At 38.2% G+C, this 18,135-nt stretch overlaps 1 protein-coding gene across 1 annotated transcript; it reads right to left on the reverse strand.

The window, feature by feature from the left end:
• Positions 1–9,449: 9,449 nt before the first annotated feature.
• DUXB (double homeobox B) lies at positions 9,450–16,213 on the reverse strand. Its single transcript, XM_032488190.1, is given in 9 exon segments — positions 9,450–10,163; positions 10,165–10,465; positions 10,616–10,706; positions 11,634–11,665; positions 11,668–11,784; positions 12,143–12,245; positions 15,323–15,441; positions 15,444–15,476; positions 16,189–16,213. Coding segments are annotated over 9 exon segments (861 nt in total). The 3' UTR covers positions 9,450–10,123.
• Between the last annotated feature and the right edge of the window lie 1,922 nt (positions 16,214–18,135).

Genomic DNA, 18,135 nt, shown 5'->3' on the forward strand with positions numbered 1-18,135 from the left:
TTGGGCCTTCATGGTTAATGGCATTGAGCTATGGCTGCATCTGCTCCAGACTACCATATCCTAAAGTTGAGATACTTCTGCCTTGAGCTGCCAGATTCTTGTTCTTTGGGTTTTCTTTCCTTGACTTCATGAGTCTGACTTTGCTTCTCTGCCTGTGATTTGGGAGACATTTCTTACTCATTTTAGCTTTTGAATTCTGAAACTTCCTCACTATTACCTCCTGGCTCCCCCTTATTCCAGCTTTTGACATTTTCTAGGCCTTAAATAACCTGTACAACTTCATGAGTGGCAGAAACATTCTGTCTTCTCTTTGCAGCAGTGGGCTATGTTTCTGATACTGTTTCCTTCTGTGCTCTATTCCTTTTAAGCAGGTACAGTTGAATTTTAAAAGTTTAAGCTGCTGTTTGAATTGTTCTGATTCTCTTTCGCTTTTGGACTGATGTTATTTGCTGGATCTTAAGCCCCCTGGCTGTATCGGTAAGGTGTACTTTGTTGCATGTAACGGAAAACCTAACTTTAAAGGACTTTAATCAATAAGGGGATTTATATCTTGTATATATAACAAGAAGTCCTGAGGTAGGGTGGCTTCAAGTTTCTATTTTTCTGCTCTGCCATCCTTAGCTTGTCCTGTAAGCTACTTCCCTTGTGGTTGAAAGGTGGCTGCTACAGCTCCAACAGCAGAAGAGGGAGAGTTTCCTCCTTTACTGGTGGGCAGCCTTTCTTAGAAGCCCCTCATAGACATCTCGTTGGCCAGAATTATGGCACATGCCCCTTCCTAACCCCATCTCTAAGCAGGATAAATGAAATGGGCTTAGATTATTCAAGATCTATTCTCCTTGGGCTGCAGATTGTGTATCCTTCCCTGGGAATATCGCCTGAAAGGGGAGAGTAAATACCAAATAAAAGTCCGCTAAGAATTTCCATTGTACCGACAAATCCTACTCACCTTCTTCAGGAGTAAGAGTATTCTACCCAGGAGTGGAATATTACTCATCATCAATCTGGACTTAACCTTTTGAGATCTTTTTTGTCTCATCTTCCCTATAAGTTTCCTTACGGTTTTTGGTTTGCTGCTTGAGCATGTTTTCTTACAGCAAATGCCATTTATGCTTCTATGAATACTAATGAGTACCTTGACATTCACTCTGCATATCTTCCTGGTCTTCCTATCAAGTTCTGCAGCTTCTAGTATAGTTTTACCTGTAAACAAAGAAGGCTTCCCCAGTTCTTTCTTATGAATTTCTACCTGCAGCTTTCAGTTTTGCTACTTTACTGGCTCTGAGATCTTTCTGGGGGATCTATCAGGTGGTTTTCTGAGCTCATCACTTGCCACCTTGGGCTGCCTGTGACTTGAAGTCATAAATTTGTATCCAAAGATTTGAAGAGCTCATCTGGGCTCTGTGGAAAAGCTTGCTGATGACTGTTTTGCGCAATGTGTATTTAATTGATAGCTCTTATCCACAACACAGATTTAATAAAATTATTTTGTAACATTTTTAAAGTTTGCAGTGGAAACTTTATAAATAGATTCTTACAGGTGTTAAAATAGTTAAACAAGGAGCCTGTTAGACTGGGGTGGCTCTAGTGCCTTTGATTGCCTCGAAAAGAAACCAAAACCTAAGCCAGAGTCAGTGTGCTTGGATCTAAGAAAATGAAACTCGTTTCCAGTCAAGATGGTGGAGTAGTAGGACCACAAGTTTGCTTCTCCTCACAACTACAGCAAAACCACAGATGACTGACGAAAAACTATCAAAAAAAAATGGACTGTAACCTAGCAAAAAAAGATCTTCAACTGGAAACATAAAGAGGGAACTACAACAGGAAGGTAGGAGGGGCATGTTTGCAATTTAATCAGGCCCCAAACCCCCCCGGGTGGGCGACCCACAAGTTGAAGAATAGTTAAGTCGCAGAGGCCCTCCCACAGGAGTGAGTTCTAAGCCCCACTTCAGGCTCCTCAGCCCCAGGTTCCAGCATTGGGAGGAGGAGACCATAGGACATCTGGTTTTGAAGGCTGATGGGGCTTAAAATCCAGGAGCCCCATAGGACTGGGAGAAACAGACTTCATTCTCCTGGAAAATGTACACAGAATCTCGCATGTGCCAGGTCCAAGGGTAGTGATTTCTTAGGAACCTGGGCCAGACCTGCCTGTTGGTTTTGGAGGGTCTCCTGGGGAGGTAGGGGTTGGCTGCAGCTCACCCAGGAAACATAAAAGCTGGTGGCAGACATTCCAGAGTGTTTATCTACATGAGCTTTCCTGGAGGCTGGTATCTTGATTGGATCATTAGTACCAAGACCTAGACCCACCCAACAGCCTATAGGCTTAAAGGCTGAGACGCTCAGGCCAAACAACATACTGGGTGAGAACACAGCCCCACTTCTTAGCTGACTTCCCTGAGCTACAAATGCCTTTAGACACAGCCCTACCCACTAGAGGTGCAGGACCAAGCTTCACCCAGCAGAGGGCAGGCACTGACTTCTGCCAGAAAACCTGCATAAGCCTTTAGGCCAGCCTCAAACACCAGGCAGTGGATACCAGAAACAAGAAAACAATCTGCAAACACAGGCCAGACTCTACACTGGGACTGACTGAACCCTGGCCCTTGGGTGACAAGAGAGGAGTGTACTGCTGGGACACATAGGATGTCTCCCACAGAGGGCCACTGCTTCAAGGTCGAGAAACGTTAACTAACCTACCTGAAAATACAAATGGAAAGATAGACAATATGAGGTGGCAGAGGAATATCTATCTTCTAGGCCAAGGCACAAGCTAAAATACTAGAAGAGGAAATAGGTGATGAGGAGATAGGCAGTTTAGAGAAAGAGTTTAAAGTAATGATGGCGAAGATGTTCAGAGTTTAAAGTAATGATGGCGAAGATGTTCAGAGAACTTAAGAGGAGTATAGTTGGACAGAATGAAGTTTTTAGCAAAGAGTTGGAAAATATAAAGAATACCCAAACATTTGAAGAATAAAATCACTGAAATGAATAACACACTAGAAGGAACCAAGAACAGGCTAAATGAGGCAGAACAGATCAATGAGCTAGCAGACTCAATGAGCTAGAAGATAGATGAGTGTAAATCACTACTGCCGAACAGAAAAAAGAATGAAAAGAAATGAGGATTTTTTAGAGAACTCTGGGACAACATGAAGCACATTATTGGGGTCTCAGAAAGAAAAGAGAGAGAGAAAGGACTTGAGAAAAATTTTGAGGAGATAATAACCAAAAACTTACCCAACTTGGGAAAGAAAGCAGTCACTCAAGTCCAGGAAGCACAAAGAGTTTCACAGAGGATCAACCCAAAGAGGAACACACCAAGGCACATAATAATCAAATTGACAAAAATTAAAGATAGGAGAAAATATTAAAATTAGCAAGAGAAAAGCAATAAATAATATACAAGGGAACTCCATAAGGTTATCAGCTGATTTTTTAGCAGAAACTCTACAGGCCAGAAGGGAGTGGCACAATATATTTAAAGTGATGAAAGGGAAAAACTTAACAACCAAGAATACTCTTTATCGAGCAAGGCTCTCATTTAGATTTGATGAAGAAATCAAAAGCATCACAGATAAATGAAAGCTAAAAGATTTCAGCACCACCAAACCAGTTTTACAACAAATGTTAAAGGAATTTCTCTAGTCATCAAACCACAAGAATAGAGAATAAAAAGAATAAAGAGAAAAAAAAAGACCTACAAAAGATTGCTTTGGCAATTTGGGGTCTTTTATGGTTCCATATAAATTTTGGAATTGTTCTGTGATGAATGTCATGAGTATTTTGTCAGGGATTGCATTGGATCTTGTCAATTGCTTTAGGTAGTGTGGCCATTTTGATAATGTTGATTCTTCCCATCCAAGAGCACAAAATATCTTTCCATTTCTTTGTATCATTTTTAATTTCCATCATCAGTGATTTATAATTTTCAGAGTATAGGTAACCTCCTCAGTTAAGTTTTTTTCTAGGTATTTTGTTGTTTTTGATGCAATGGAAATGTTTATGCCAGTTATAAAATTCTGCTTTTTGAAGTGGAAAAAAAAGTGAATGAAGGGCTGTAAATGGTGAAATATCCTTTTTTATGGGTAAGTTGTATTCCATTACATATATATACTACATCTTCTTTATCCATTCGTCTATTGATGTGCACTTATGTTGCTTCCATATATCGGCAATTATAAATAATATTGCTATTATGGAAAAAAAGAAACTCAAGAAGAGGAAATTTGGATACACAAAGAGGCACCATTGGGGCGTGCATGCAGAGGAAGGGCCATGCAAGCAAGGACACAGGGCGAAGATGGCCATCAGCACTGCAGAGAGAGAGACTGGAAGAAGTCAAATGTGCAGACACTCAGATCATGGGACTTCTAGGCTCCAGAACTGTGAGAAAATAAATTTCTATTGTTTAAGCCACCTGGTCTAATATTTTGTTAAAGTAGTCCTAGCAAGCTAACATAATAGCAAACTGAGTTTTAAAGGGAGTAAATTGCCTGGATTGGGGAAAGACCTAATGCCTCTCTCATGACTCTTAATGTCCAGGTCTTGAGACCACACCTCTACTTCACTGGGTAGATTAAACAAGGCTGGCTGTATGGGCCAGGGTGACCAGGGAGGGTCAGATGAACTGTAGGATACACTGAATTCTTTAAACATTTACACCCTCATTTACAGCATTTACACACTCATAAACTTGTATCTCTTGGGTTCATATATATATATGTATATACACATGTGTATATATACATACTGTAGATAAAGATATAAAACATTTAGTCCTTTGTCAGGTGCCTTTGTTTTTATAGAGTCTTTATAGTTGATGATAAATCCTTTCCCCACTTTCCAGCCCTTTCTCTGTCCTTATTTTTATACCTTCCCCCTTCCCTCCAGGAACTCATGGGAAATGCTATTTTTAGTCCATAGTGTCACGCTCAGTACGTGCCTTTCCCCAGTTCATCTTTCCCTCCTTTTCTGAATATTGCTCCTTCAATAGGTCTCTGGTGAGAGCCAGCAGGTCCCAGTTTCATCTTTGGGGTCTCTTTCCTCCCGGATGCTCTGACGTTAGTACTGCCTTTTCCAGATCTGATCAATCTCTCCTTGTGGTAAGGCTGCAGGGTGTTCACACCACCTGGTGGCCAGGGGCCTACATTATTTGTGTCTCTGTCCCTCTTAGTAACAAACAATAAAGGTAATTGTAGTAAAGCCATATCACTTTAAAATGCTTTTGGTTCTTGTTAGGGGGATTTCTGTGAATGGGAATGCTGGTTATACACATTTAATATTGTAAAAAAATGTATTTTATTAATGGAAATAAAACAATAGCTCCAATTACTTAAAGTTCAACCTCACAAGATGTATTTTTGTTAATGGAGGTATTGGGGATTGAACCCAGGACCTTGTACATGCTAAGCATGTGCTCTACCACTGAGCAACCACCACCCCTTCCCCAACAAGATATTTTGTAGGAGTTTTGGTGAAAGGTACAGCCAGTTAAGATGTTTGGAGATTTATCTTAAACACCTTGATATTAATAATGATAATGATAATATATAAAGATACTCTGTTACTCTTTACATATGTATATATGTGGAGGAGGCATTTTATGTAGGGGGATTTCTGTAAGGGACAGCCAAATACATGACTATGAGTTGTGTTTCTTTAATAATGATAGAATAGTTCTTTAAAATTTCATAATAATATCAAGGATAATATAAGAACAATAAACCCCTTACTTTCTTAATTTCTTATTTTTGACTTAACATTTTACGTAGAAGGATTTCAGTGAGAAGTGCATAAGTTAAAGTGCTTTTGAAATTAAAATCCATTTGTTCAGGGAGTAATATTGATGGAATCTCTTATGTGCTAGTTGAAATATTTCTTAATAAGTTAAATTTTTCTAATTAAGATACTGATTTACTGTTGATAAATGTGTTGATAATGTATGTATTTCTTGGCATAGATTTCATTTCACAAGATTTCTGTGCTAGGATAATTAAGGAACCTATGAATATTTCTAATGAAATAAATTTCTAGTGTTATTAATGAAAATATTAATAATATCTATCATCTTCCAAGTCCTGTTTGTCAGCAGATAATGGATTTATGTGACTCAATTGCTATTGAGATTTTATTTTCATAGTTAAACTCAGGTCACTTCTTAATAGTAATAGTAAAAGATAATAAGATTCTTTAGAGTATGATACCTGGTTTGGGTAGAGGGGTGAGGCAGAATTCAATTCATTATGATTTCCATGAAATATTCTTTTGGGCAAGATAGTTTTCAAGTTTTTTTCCTCACCAATGATAGTTCTGAGGATTTGATGATTATATTAATGTCTGAACATGTTAAAATTCTTGTATGCCTGACAGAAGTTTTTTGTGGGACATTTCTATGGAAGGAGGTTCTCTCTGGCGGATGAGGGGGTGCGAAGCATCTTTGAATGGCTGCTAATGACTAGGGTTTGTTTTTGGAGTGATGAATATGTTCTGGAACTATGTAGCAGTGATTGAGAATATACTAAAAAACCACTGAATTTTACATTTTATTCATTTATTATTTTTTATTTTTTTCATTTTTCAGTTTTATTAGGTAAAATTGATACAATCTGACTGCACGTATACAATATATTGCATTTAAATACATGTATACAATTTACTGCATGTATTTTTTAAAAATTTATGTATACATACTGTTCATTGTTTCTAAGAACAGTTTAGAGCTTTAGCTTTTTAAACTTACATAGTTATCAAAGGAATAAAGCCAACCACAAAATAAGAATCAACAAAATGCAGTAATCCAATCATAAAGGACAGTCAAATGTGTTTACACATATTTAAGAAATCAGTCATCTGTTATAAATAATAAGTAGTTGATTTGTGTATTTTTTTTTTAAAGATTCCACGTATAAGCAATATCATATGGCATTTTTCTTTCTCTTTCTGGATTCACTTAGAATGACAATCTCTAGGTCCATCCACGTTGCTGAAAATGACATTATTTTTCTTTTTTATGGCTGAGTAGAATTCCATTGTATGTTTATGTCACATCTTCTTTATCCAGTCATCTGTTGATGGATATTTGGGTTGTTTCCATGTCTTGGCTATTGTAAATAGTGTTGCTATGAACATTGGGGTGCATGTGTCTTTTTGAATTATATTTTTCTCCAAGTATATGCCCAGGAGTGGGATTGCTGGATCATATGGTAAGTCTACTTTTAGTTTTCTGAGGAACCTCCATACTGTCCTCTATAGTGGCTGCACCAATTTACATTCCCACCAACAATGTAGGAGGGTTCCTTTTTCTCCACACCCTGTCCAGCATTTACTGTTTGTAGACATTTTAATGATGGCCATTCTGGCTGGTGTGAGGTGATATCTCATTGTAGTTTTGATTTGCATTTCTCTAACAATTAGTGATGTTGATCATCTTCTCATCTGCTTGTTGGCCATCTGTGAATTTTACATTTTAAATAGGTGAATTTCATGGTATATGAATTATCTCAATTTAAAAAATATCCTATGCTACTAGTGACTAAATTCCCAATTCCCCCTCGAGAGGTTAGTGATTTTTGCTCCAGAGGTGGAGTGTCCCCATTTGATTGGCCGTCACCAAACAGTACCAGACAATGTACACAACCTGGACCAGGACTGACCTGTGAGATGCATAACCTAATCTATGGCTTCTCAAATCCAAGGTTTTTATCCCTGAGAGGGTCTGAGAACTAAGGGACCAGCTTGTTGGTACCCAAGGGGACTCCAGGAAGAGGGCAGATGCCTTTCAGCAGAGGCACTGCTGGGACAGGGCAGTCAGATGCTCCAGCCCTGGGCACCAAGCAAGATCCACTAGTCTTGCCACCCTGCACCAAAACTCTCCAGGATCCGTGCTCTCAGCCCTGCTTTCAGGCTATGGAGGCCTCAACCATGGCAACCTTGAAGGCTGCCATAGGCTACGAGCCCAGTGCACATCCATAATCAGCTCAGTCTGGTTTAAGAATAGGACATCTGATCACCCAGCTAAAGAAAGGGATATCGGACTCAAAGGAGATTCTGAACTGGTCAACGTGGCTCCCTTGGTCAGACACTGATCCCTACCTTTTTCTCCAGAGACTTAATCCCATTGCTTTCTTCAGAAGCAAATTTTACCTTTTTCTCTAGAGAAGGTCATCCTATCTGTCTCCCTCCAGAGGTTGTAGGTAGACATGTAGATATACAGATAGGAATAGAGGAGAGTGTGGAGGGGAGCTGTAGAGGTAACGTAGATGAGCAGTAGATACATATTCACATAGACCTATATGTATAAATGAAGATGGAGGTACAGATGTACATATCAGTGCAGAAGTAGATTGTAGACACATGTATAGTTTTCCCTTCACAAATAATCAGACTTACATTCATAACTTGAGAACTCTTTCAAAATATGCATTTGAAGTACAGGAAGGTGACTAGTGATACTAGGAGCTCTCATCTCTGCCTGCACATTTGAATCATCTGGGGGAACAATTTGAAAATCAAACTAGGCATGGTATCAACACTGTCAGGTAATTATATCAGGTTTTGGATAGATTTGTACTGCTAATACGTGCACATATGCATGTAAGTTTTAATTCCCTAAGTGATTAATGAAGATACAGTTCATATTAGGAAAAATAGCTTGTGCTGAGTGTAATTTGGCCATAAATGCTGATGTTGGAGTATTCTGGCACATATGCTTCAGTGTATAAACACTTAGAAAACTCTTGCACACAGTGCACCCAGATACCAGTAAGGATGTCCACCTCACGACTATATTTGTACAAAACTGGTGTCTTTGTAGATCTAGATATATGTGTTCTGACCGCATTCCAACACTTTCACAAGGAAAGTAAATAAAGCAAATATGACAAAACAAAACAAATTGATAAAATTAACAAAAAGTTGATATTTTAAGACATTTTTATTGCCAAGGTAAACCATATGCACCTTCATACACCAAAATCTATTTTTAGAAATTACCATTTCAAAAAAAGGGAGAAGACTGAGAATGAGAATGGTTATCCCAAGTTTTAGATTAACATATAATTTGTCTATAGTAAAAGGAATTTTATGGACATATATGTCCATATATGCAAACATGTAAGAAAAACCTAAAAAAGTGGAAATATCATTAGACTATGTTCAGTGATTATATGGTGTTGCTATTATAATTTCCTTGTAATTTTTGTATGTTTTAAATAGTCAAAATAAAAATACATTTCTAAGTGAAGGTTACTCAGAATTATGGATTTGTCCTAATCCATTTAATTATTCCCTTAATGATGGATACTGAGGTGGTACCCAGTTCCCAATTTAAACCTCCAGAACTTCAGTGACAAGCTCACTTTTATGAACTCACATCTTTGAGAAATACAACATCCCTTCATTTTTTGCACAACAAACTAATTTCAAGTTTGCCTTCTCATGTTGCCAGGAGGAAAAGAAGCTCTGATTTATCCCTCAGAGACCTATTCTTGCTGAGTTAGGTTACAATTTGTGGATTTTCCAAGCAGTGGAAGATGTGGTGATTACAGAGGGGAGATCATATTTATCAGTAAAATACTTTTTTTCCACAAAATTTGGCAGACGTGTCCACTGCCTGGTGTCCTTGATGCTTCCAGAGGCAGTGCGGAGTGTGGAAACAGTCCTTTACTTAGTGAAGTATGTACGGAAGATAACCACTGCCCATAGGACAGAGTAAAAAACCTCCATTTGGGTTTCCAAGTGGTTTCTCCTTCCCCCTGCATTAGTTTTGTCCCTGCCATGATGACTTCCTTGTTCATTGCCCTTTAAGTTGCTCTGATCTGCATTGGAAGAAAGGAAATCTGGACCAGTTTCTAAGAATGCCGTTTTCCTCTGGAAGCTCAGGCCCTGGTGAGCTTCACAGCACGTGGAGAAGAGCCTAAAAATCTTCCTCACTGAGGCACAGTTGGGGCCCTGGAGGGCCCTCTTCCTGTGGGTCAGAATTCAAAAAAGTTTGTACCTTTTACTGACAATCTGTGGATGGCAGGAGTTGACCCTAAAGGCTTCTTGAGGTTTCTATATATTGCTGGTGTGGTTGGTGGAGGGCATGAGATGGTTCTCCAGCTGACTGTGCTGCGGCCACCGGTCTGCCTCAGTGTGTCCCTTTTCGAGGATCCCATTCTGCAGTCAGCCTCGCAGCTCTCATCCCACCACTGCAGAATATAAGCGATGTCCACCTGGCCCTGATCCTGCGGTGGTTGGTTTTTGTGCTCAGGATAAGGCTGAAAGTAGTCTTTCAACTGCAGTACTCCCACGTCAGTCTGTTCTTGGTGGTCCTGGCATTTTTCTTGGTACTGGGGCCAAAAGGGATGCTGAGCTTCTGGGTCTTCTCCCATAGTCAGCAGTATTGGCATGTAATTCCCAAATGTTAGAGTGGAGGGAGTGTTCTCTCCTCCCTGCACAGCCTGCGTGGGCTGCATCATGACACTTTGTCCTTGGATCATAGAAGGGACAGAGGACACAGGGGATGGGAGAAGAGCAAGTAGAAATGAGTGGTTCCTGCTGAAAGAACTAGAGGAAGGAAAATGATGAGCTCTGCCTGGAAGAGTGGGCAGGTTGACTTTGGGCTACTAAACTGTTAGACCAGGTCTGCCATTTGGGACATCTACCAAGGAATTCACAGGCTCACTTGCGCTCTAACTAGGGTACAGAGATCTTCGGTCCTGAAACCACATCTGTATGAAAGAGAGATGTGGACATAAGACATAAGCTCTGTTTTCATATTGTGTAAAGCACAGGGCCTTTTATATAGGCCCTAATCTCAAGATATAGGTCTTGGTTCATATATTCAGTATCTGTGTACATGTATGTATATGTGTGTTTACACATGTATATGTGTATGCATAAATACGTGTGTATGTGTACTTCAGTCATAACACTTTCAGCAATCAACTATAGATAAATTGAAACTGAAAAGGCATATGCTGTAGGATTCACCCTCTAATTTAAACAGTGGATCAGGGAACAAGATCTCTTGACCAGGTTGAACTTTTTCTCCTCTTCGTCCATGTGTGCACAGGAATACGTATCTTATAAATCTGAATGAAGGTTAATAAACAAATAAACGCTGATAAATCTATGAACATGCTTCCTAGTCATGAGCATTGAACATATACTAGACCACTAGTCCCACAACTTAGGTAGAAGAAGGTACTGACTGAGGGTGATTTTGTTCCCCAATTTAACTATGCCTATAGATTTTTGGGGGGTGTTACAAGTTGAGGAAGGAGAGGTGGGCAGGATATCTAGTTGGTAGAGGCCAGGAGTACTGAAAAACATTCTACCAGGCATGGACTGCCCCTCCCAAGAAAGAATTATTTGGCCCAAAGTGACAATGGTGCCAAGCAATAGAAAACCTGACAGAGTGTCCTCAAAGTTGACATTAACTTTCACATTTCTTTGCTGTTGGTGATTTCTGAATGGATCACTGACAATTTGATTAGAAAATTCTTCTGTTTGCAGGAATGTGACTTGCAATGCCAGGTGTTTACTATCCCATACCTTTGTCCTTGATTACTGTAGTCAAGGTTTTCCAGCAACCATTTAGAGGGTAACATCATTTAACAGGGAAAGATATTTGCTGCCATAGACGTAAAACTTACTTGAATTCTTGACTCTGGAATGCCTGTTTGGCTAGTTTTTTCCTGGTTGCAATATCAAGAAATCGGTCCTTCTCAAAGGCTTAAACTAGGATGTTTGATTGAGATCTTGGGGCAGATCTCAGGTTTTGTCTGGCTCCTTTTGGTAAGTATTCTAAAGGAGAACGCAGGGACAAAAGGGGGTTTTTAGGACAGTTTCTGCATTCAAGCTGGAAACTCAAACTTGAGAAGATAATGCTGAGCTCTTACTCTCTCTGAATCCCCCTGAGGATGATGTTACCCTGCTTAGAGCAGTAGAACCAAAAAGCCCAAAGCCTTGCTTGCTCAGAACCTATCTGTCCCAGCCAACTGTTGGACCATGCTTATACTGCTGGCCCTGGGTTACCCAGAACAAGCTGTAACTGCTCCAAAGCTAAGGATTCTTTGTGGAGAATTTGGGCACTACATGCAGAATTGATTCCCCTTTCAATGGGACCACCTGATGAACTGCATTTGGACTGGTGGGTTCTTACCTTGAGTACAAGACTGAGGCTCGTTCTGTCCATGGGTTTGGTCTTTTCCTGAGGAGCACCTGAACCCCTGTCTCTGTTTTGCTCTGTGGTTTTTAAACCAAATCTGGGAAAAAGAAGATGTATAACTCAAGTCTGTGTCATTCCAAATATCAATGCAATTAAACAAAACTAACTTGATCAACTGCTCTTGGGATAATCTCCCTAAGAGAAAGGCGATGTATTATCCTAGGAATGATGTTATTATTAGCATGCAATTTGGGACAGCACGCAATCTGCTCTCAACTCAAATTAGCATTTCTTGTATGGTCATCCTCAGGGTATCCAAAGTAAATTTCCCTGATTTAAGAAACACTGTTAGCTTCGACAAAGGAGGCAAGAATATACAATGGAATAAAGACAGTCTCTTCAGCAAATGGTGTTGGGAAAACTGGACAGCAGCATGTAAAACAATGAAGCTAGAACACTCCCTTACACCATATACAAAAATCAACTCAAAATGGATTAAAGACTTAAACATAAGACAAGATACAATAAACCTCCTAGAGGAAAACATAGGCAAAACATTATCTGATATACATTTCAAAAATTTTCTCCTAGAAGAAATAAAAGCAAGAATAAACAATTGGGACCTAATGAAACTTACAAGCTTCTGCACAGCAAAGGAAACCAGAAGTAAAACAAGAAGAAAACCTACGGAATGGGAGAAAATTTCTGCAAGTGAAACCGACAAAGGCTTGATCTCCAGAATATATAAGCAGCTCATACGACTCAATAAGAAAAGAATAAACAACCCAATCCAAAAATGGGCAGAAGACCTAAACAAACAATTCTCCAAGGAAGAAATACAAATGATCAAAAAGCACATGAAAAAATGCTCAATATCACTAATTATCAGAGAAATGCAAATCAAAGCTACAATGAGGTATCACCTCACACCAGTCAGAATGGCCGTCATTCAAAAATCCACAAATGACAAATGCTGGAGAGGCTGTGGAGAAAGGGGAACCCTCCTACACTGCTGGTGGGAATGCAGTTTGGTGCAGTCACTGTGGAAAACAGTGTGGAGATTCCTCAAAAGACTAGGAATAGACTTACCATATGACCCAGGAATCCCACTCCTGGGCTTGTATCCAGAAGGAAATCTACTTCAGGATGACACCTGCACCCCAATGTTCATAGCAGCACTATTTACAATAGCCAAAACGTGGAAACAGCCTCAATGTCCATCAACAGGTGACTGGATAAAGAAGATGTGGTGTATTTATACAATGGAATACTACTCAGCCATAAAAACCGACAACATAATGCCATTTGCAGCAACATGGGTGCTCCTGGAGAATGTCATTATAAGTGAAGTAAGCCAGAAAGAGAAAGAAAAGTACCATATGAGATCGCTCATATGTGGAATCTAAAAAACAAAAACAAACAAACAAAAACAAAGCGTAAATACAGGACAGAAATAGACTCACAGACAGAAAATACAGACTTGTGGTTACCAGGGGGGTGGAGGGTGGGAAGGGATAGACTGGGATTTCAAAATTGTAGAATAGATAAACAAGATTACACTGTATAGCACAGGGAAATATACACAAAATGTTATGATAACTCACAGAGAAAAAATGTGACAATGAGTGTGTATATGTCCATGAATGACTGAAAAATTGTGCTGAACACTGGAATTTGACACAACATTGTAAAATGATTATAAATCAATGAAAAAATGTTAAAAAAAAAAGAAACACTGTTAGTTCTCTCAAAGGAAATCAATCTTTCTCTCTCTCCCTCACGTAGCATCATCTCTTCATAAGAAATACCATTTCATAATACACAATACATATGAAATTGATCTTAGAAAAGAATTTATTTGTGTAGGGCAGTAGAATTAGCCACCATCAAGAGCTGTACTAAATTCTCTTACTTACTCATCCCATAGCCAGGAATAGAGAATGAGACTCCTAGGGATCCTGTCCATCTTGTTTTAAAACTATTATCACTGATATAACCAATTGTACTCTGCTTTTTTCCTCACTACTGGGGTCGGCATCACAATGAGCTTTCTAATTATTTGAGTGTTTTATTTTGATAATTTGATAATTCATGATAAGATTTAGGGTGTCAATGATAACCAGTATCTGATGAACCAGTCATATCCCAGGAATTGTGCTAAAGGTTATACCTGCTCTTTAAATTAGTTCATCAAAATATTTTCCAGTAATAAGTCTTAAGCACAAGTGGAAACTGGAAACTAATCAGTAAGTTAGTGAACACAGTGGCAGAACCAACCTCATCCTACATGGTTTCCTGGACTTGCTATCCTCCATGTCAGTTCCAATGGGCCTAGAACCTCTCATGCATCCAATCACTAGATACTCTCCAAAGTGCACTTTATTACTGGGATTTGGGAAAACTCCATCTCCTACACCTAAACAAATACATTAAAAGAAAAGGGAAATTTCTTCTTCCCAGTATCCTCTCAGACTCATGCCCTTATAGCCAGTGACTATAGTAGGAAACTATTTTTGACGTAAAAATCTGAACTCACTACTTTCCTCTAAAAGCACATTTTTATTGACCTTGATTGGTTTCAGTACTTTTTCAGTTGGTATAATTGTGTTATTACAGCTATCTCTTTGCTAACTGAAGAAATTAAACTTATTTTTGCACCAGTAGTTCTAGTCAAAATAATACAATGTGGGATTTTATTTTATATGCTCCTGTTTATGAATCACATTTCAGACATTAGTTAGAAAAGAGAAAAAACTAGCTGGAGAATTGGGAATTTACATGAGTCCCTACTCCACAATCTCCTCATAATTACATATTAATCATTATCCTGCAGTACATATTCCAATGCTTAATGATACCATATCATTATCATAGTGATCCAATTTCCTATATCCTCTAAATCTCCAGAGTTGATTTAATCATCTCCTATTGGGAAAGCCTGAACCATTATATTCTCCTTTCCTCCATACACCCAACCAATCGGTAAAAGAAGTAACAAAGGTTTCTACCTTTGGTAAAAGAGGTAATTTTTGTTTTTATTTTGTTTTTAATATTATCTAACAGGAGAAACCTTTTGGGAAACATACTTGATGTAAGAATTGCTTGCCAGTGCTCAGCCCAACATTTCTCTCTACCTTGAACCTGACAGATAATGGGAAAAAACATGATACTTACCTGAATTTTAGATTCTGGAATGCAAATTTCCTTAGCCAGTTGTTTCCTGGTCGCTTTAACAGGGTAAGGATCGTGTTCAAACCGTGCTTGGAGGATATTCTTTTGACTCTGGTTGAAACAATCCTGCCATGCCAGGTTTCTTTTTGTAGTATGTCTGATAAAGAGAAAATGGGGAGAAATACGATGGATATATTTATGGATTAAAAACTGTGTATGAACATATATCTTATGTTTCAGATTGAAAGCCTGTAAGAAGTCCAATGATTGTTCTATATTTTTACTTTAGGGATATAGTTAAAGTCATTCTAAATAGGAGACACATACCTCAAATATATATATATATATACTTATATATATGTAATAGAAAAAAATAACAATATGTGATCTGAGTTACCAAAGGAAGAAGTTACTAAAAATCCACAAGATTGCATGCAAAGGAAATAGGAGTTAGGAAAATAAATGGAAATAAATGAAACATGTAAAATATGAAAAACATTAAGAGAGTAAATAAAATACAAATAACTGGTATTTTGTGATAAAAATAATTAAAAAACAAAAACATTAAATTATTATATATAAAATAAATACAAAATATTATATATTCCATATATTTCTTTTTAAGTGTTAACTTTAAAACTTCTGACAGCCCTTGTATGATACTCATGCCTGTCTCTTAAATTTGAAATTCCAGTTTCCAACTTAAAGCACCCATTAATCCCCTGACACAACTTCTCACTGCAAAACAGACCCTGCTTCAAGACTCTATTCCTCTAATAGTAATTGTGTGACTTTACTTTTTATAAACCCTGGAAAATAAAGCATGTGCCATTATCAATGAGGAGAGCGAAAAGCAGATGGGAATTTACCACTTGCAGTGCCGTTCACATCCATCTAGGGAAGAGGTATCCGGGATTCTTCGGAGATGAGTAGACAACTGAGCAGTTCCCCCAAGACACAGGATTTATAAACACCCAGGGTGACCCACCCATTTCTTAAATACCCTCTTATTTTAATCTCTTTATTAAATATTTTAACACTTTTAGGAAGAAACATAAAGTAACCAGATTAAGAGGAAGTACAGATTCTACCAGATTCTAATTTTACATCTATCATTATATCTTTCTAAATATGACTTACAATCTGTGCTTTCTGGTTTACATAATACATATGTATATACGTGATTTGTTCTCTGTAATGTTTTAGAACTCTTGTCTCTTATTTTGGCTTGATGATATTATTTTAATATTATATGGATATTCCTATATACTTTGTGTTTTTCCTGTTTTCCTCAGCTCTTACTGAAACACATTTCTTTCCATTATTAATAGTAGGGTTTATGTATTATCTTAGCTAGTCTATTATAGTCCACAGTTATTCCAAAAAACCCCACTAATCTACATGTTGCTGTGAAGATATTCTATAGATCGATTGGATTATATAATCAGTTGGATTTAAATGAAGGAGATTATCCTCAATAATCTGGGCGGGTCTGATGCAATCAGTGAGAAGTCTTAAGAGCAAAGCTGGGTGCATTCCTGAAGGAAAAGAAATCACACTTGTGGACAGCAGCTTCCTCTCCTGCCAGAGGTTCAGCATGCCCTTCCAAAGAGTCTGCCGTAGAAATCTCATTCTTGCCTAGCCAGCCCAGACAACTGTATAAGCCAGTTACATTTAATAAATGTCTTTATGTGTGTATGTGTGTGTGCACACGCAAGTATGTATATAATTTCACTAGTTCCCTATATGACTTGAATTCAGGACAATACTGATTCTATTTCTCTGGTTTAACACTAAATGATACAGATGTTGGTACTGGAGGTGTACTATAAGAATAGACTCTTACAGATATATGTTTGTGCGTAAATATATATATACATTTGGGTCACTGGTAAGGCAAAGAACTAACGCCATATGATGTAGTTGCTAAGGGCAAAGGAAATAAGAACTGATAGTGGAAAAAAATAGTTAAAAATACCAGCTATTACCATGTGATCATTTGTAGAAACAAGGACATGCTAATTATAAGAATTGTGTTATGAATGTTTGTATAAATATTAACAAAATATTTTGTTTTCTTCCTGCTGTTAGTCTCTAACGATCTAATATAAGATGTATTAATATTAGTTAACCTTAAATCACTGTATTTAAGGGGCATCAAAAGAGAAGGATTCACATCTCCCAAGGATGTTGCATTCTCTTTAGGGGAAAGGATTAACATATTTCTATTGTATGCAGGATGGTTGTACCACATTAGGCAGAAATAACACTTTGTTACTAACCTTCTTTGGAAATTATTTATGTTTCAGGAGATGTGTATGGTTTCCAAGGTGACAAGGTGTGGACAGAGATGGTCAGTTTTGTGTCAATGTGTCTAGGCTACAGACCCTAGTAATTCAGTTATCTAGGTGTTTCTGTGAAGTTATTTTGTAGATGTGATGAAAGTTCATAATCACTTGACTAAGGGAGATAATCATATATAATCTGGGTGGACCTGAGTCAATCAAATGAAAGGCCAAAAGAACAGAGTCCTTCTCTGAGAGGAAGAAGTTCTGCCTGTTGACAGGTGCTTCAGCTCATGCCCAAGAGTTCCACTCTGCCCTATGGATTTTGGACTTGCTTAGCCAGTCTCTGCAGTTACATAAGCCAATTCCTTGCAATAAATCTCTACGTGTGTACGGATTCTGCTTCTCTGGTTGAATGCAATCATCTGATACAATTATCAAATTGTTTATTTGAAGTGATGACATTAACAAGACAAAAGTATGTATGTGGATTTGTCATGGAGACTGTCCATGGGTGATGGAAAAATGTAT

This window comes from Camelus ferus, chromosome 9, assembly GCF_009834535.1.
Source record: "Camelus ferus isolate YT-003-E chromosome 9, BCGSAC_Cfer_1.0, whole genome shotgun sequence".
In the NCBI taxonomy this organism is placed as follows: domain Eukaryota; kingdom Metazoa; phylum Chordata; class Mammalia; order Artiodactyla; family Camelidae; genus Camelus; species Camelus ferus.